Raw genomic sequence first — 3,079 nt, forward strand, 5'->3', positions numbered from 1 at the left:
CTTGCTTATCTGGGGCCTCTTTCCTTTCCACATAAAGTTCGTTATTATTTTTTCCATCTCATTACAGAATGCTATTGGTATTTGGATTGGGACTGCACTATATCTGTAGATCACTTTGGGTAAAATTGACATGTTCACAATATTGAGTCTTCCTATCCATTAGCATGGTATGTTTTCCATTTATATAGGTCTCTTTTGGCTTCTTGAAACAGTGTTTTGTAGTGTTCTTTGTATAGGTCTTTTACTTCCCTGGTTAGATTTATTCCTATGTATTTTATCTCTTTAGGGGCTATTATGAATGGTACTGTTTTCCTTTTAGAAGTTCTCTTTGTTGGTATACAGGAATCCGACTAATTTTTTGTTGTTGATCTTGTATCTAGCCATTCTGCTGAATCTATTAGTTCCAGTAGTTATCTTTTGGCATCTTTGGGGTTCTCTATGTAGAGGATACATCATCTGCAAAGAGGAATAGTTTTACTTCTTCCTTACCAATTTGGATGCCCTTTTTTTTTCTTGCTTTATTGTTCTAGCTAGGACTTCCAGCACAATGTTAAATAGGAGTGGTGATAAAGGACATCCTTGTCTTGTTTCCTTTCTCAGGGAGAATGCTTTCAGCCTCTCTCCATTGAGAATGATGCTGGCTATTGGTTTTGTAGCAGTGCCCTTTATTATGTTGAGATTTTTCCGTTCTAGCCGTGGTGGCATGGTGGGGGTCCATGGGAATGGTGGGGGGTATATGGCGCTTGGTGGGAGAAGAAAAGAAAAAAATGGCATGGTGGGGTCTGGGCAGATCTGGGGGCTGGTAGGAAGGGAAGGGAGGTGCCATTTAGGGCTATACGGGAGGGAGAAAAAAAGGAAAAAAAAAAAAAGCTGTGCTGCAAGACGGAGCATGGTTGGCCTGGCGGGGGGAGCTCGCATTGTGGACCCTGGCAGTGGGAACTGTTGGAATGGGGGGGTTCTTGCTTCTAATCACCAGAAGGGTGTGGGGTGGGAAAGCGTGTTTCTCTGGTTACCGGGTGCTCTGTCTTGTGTTGGGAGCTTCATGAAGTTGCCTTCCTGTACTCCCTGTCCAGGGTCATTGGTGGCTGTGATTCAAGATGGCCACACTGTGCTATGTTACTTTGCAAGGGATCTCCACTCTACATCTCTCCTCCTTCTCTGTTTCTCATCAGTTTCTTCTTCCATTAGGTGTTTGCTCTAGTTCTTTATCCCTTCATTTGATGCTCAGGGTTCCAGGACTGTTTGTGTCTGTTTTACTTAGTTTTTCAGGTCTTTGCTGCAGAGGGGAGGTGGTGCATTTGTCTAGGGTGCCATGTTGCCTCTGCCCCCGTGTGGGTCCATTTTCACCCATTTTGTTGGGCTTTTGTGGATTCTTTCAATATGGAAGCACAGTTTATGGGAAAATCGCCTAAATTATTGATGATTTCCTCCCTTCTGTTTTATTTCTCAAACTCTTATTATTTGATTCCTTAACCTACTGGACTGATATTCTAATTTTCTTGCTTCTTCTCTCCTATTATTGATATTGGAGGTTTGAGTCTATCCAGACGTGTCTCAGGAAGAAACGCTTAGCAATCTATTTCTACAAGTTCTCCAATCACGAAAAGCAAGTAAAGAACTGCAGCAATGGTCAATCTGGTTTTCACCTTTCTCTGCTTCAGTAACTCTCTCTGCTTGCTGCAGCTGTCACAGGGGTCCATCTTCAGGCTCAGCTGACTGTTGGTCAAAGCTAAGTCCTGGTCCAATAAGGATCGTCGTCGGCCTGAAGGGCAGGGTGCGCCCGGTTAACAGGCCTTTCCGGGACTTCAGGCCCATCATCGGCCACCACAACTCGAAGTTTGTTAAACCGAGAAAGCCTCTCGTGCACCACCTCATCCGAGAAGTCAACGGCGCTGATGTCATCTAAAAACAGCAGCGCATCATCTTTCCTCAGCAGAGATTTGAGGCGCTTCCCCGCGCCGGCTCCCACCATGGCAGAGGCTGCACTGCCGAGGCGCGCGGAACAGCCAGGTGCAGGCCGACCACCGATGGCTACTTCACCGGAGCGCCAGTTCCCGACAGTAGAGCCGCGCGTCCCTCCCCACCCCGCCCGAGGCGAAGCCCCCGATTCCTGCATGGCCTCTCCACCTCCCCAGGCTGAGACGCATCTCGAGTCTTCCTATTTTTATTAATCTTTTTTAAGATTGTTTTTTCTATTTGCAGTTCTATATGAATTTTAGGAATAACTTTTCCATTTCTGGAAAAAGGCTGTTAGAATGTTGACAGAGATTGCCTTGAATCACTAATTTACTTTGGGTAATATTGACATGTTAACAGTATTGAGAGTTCCAGTCCATGAACACATGATGTTTCCAGTGATCTAGATCTTCCTTATTTTCCTTCAACAATATTTTATAGTCTTCATTATACAAGTATTTTCCCCTCTGATTAATTTTATTCCTAGATATTTTATTCTTTTATATGCCATTGTAAGTGGGAATGCCTTCTTAATTTTCTTTTAAGATGCTTCATTGCTGATGTATAGATAAAACAACTGATTTTTGTGTGTTGTTCATGCACCCTACAACTTTGTGAATTCATTTATTAACTATAGTCGCTTCTCTGTGAATTCTTTAGGATTTTTCATATATATAGGATCATATCATCAATGAATGAAGATAGTATTTCTTTTCCTTCCTGATCTGAATGTCTTTTAATTCTTTTTCTTGCCTAACTTCTCTGGTTAGAACTTCCAGTCCAGTGTTGAATAGCAGTGGTGAGAGAGGGTATTCTTGTCTCATTCCTGATTTTAGAGGAGAAATCTTTCAGTCTTTGTTGTGTATGATATTTGCTGTGGGTTTTTCATAACTGTTTTAATAATGTTGGGGAATTTCCCTTCTATTCCTAGTTTCTTGAGTGTTTTATCATGAAAGTGTGTTGGATTTTGTCAAGTGCCTTTTTGCATCAATTGAGATGATCGCATGGTGTATTACATAGGTTGATTTTCTTATGTTTCATTTTGGGCAAAATGCCACTTGGTCATGGCACATAATCCTTTTAATATGCTATTGGATTTGGTTTGCCAGTATTTTGTTGAGTA

General features: G+C 42.3%; 1 protein-coding gene across 1 annotated transcript; it reads right to left on the reverse strand.

Annotated features, from left to right (window-relative positions):
• Positions 1–1,568: 1,568 nt before the first annotated feature.
• On the reverse strand, positions 1,569–1,972 carry LOC101355271 (zinc transporter 4-like). Its single transcript, XM_023733069.1, is given in 2 exon segments — positions 1,569–1,750; positions 1,753–1,972. Coding segments are annotated over 2 exon segments (402 nt in total).
• Positions 1,973–3,079: the final 1,107 nt, after the last annotated feature.

This window comes from Trichechus manatus, unplaced genomic scaffold (genome assembly GCF_000243295.1).
Source record: "Trichechus manatus latirostris isolate Lorelei unplaced genomic scaffold, TriManLat1.0 scaffold00057, whole genome shotgun sequence".
Taxonomy (NCBI): Eukaryota; Metazoa; Chordata; class Mammalia; order Sirenia; family Trichechidae; genus Trichechus; species Trichechus manatus.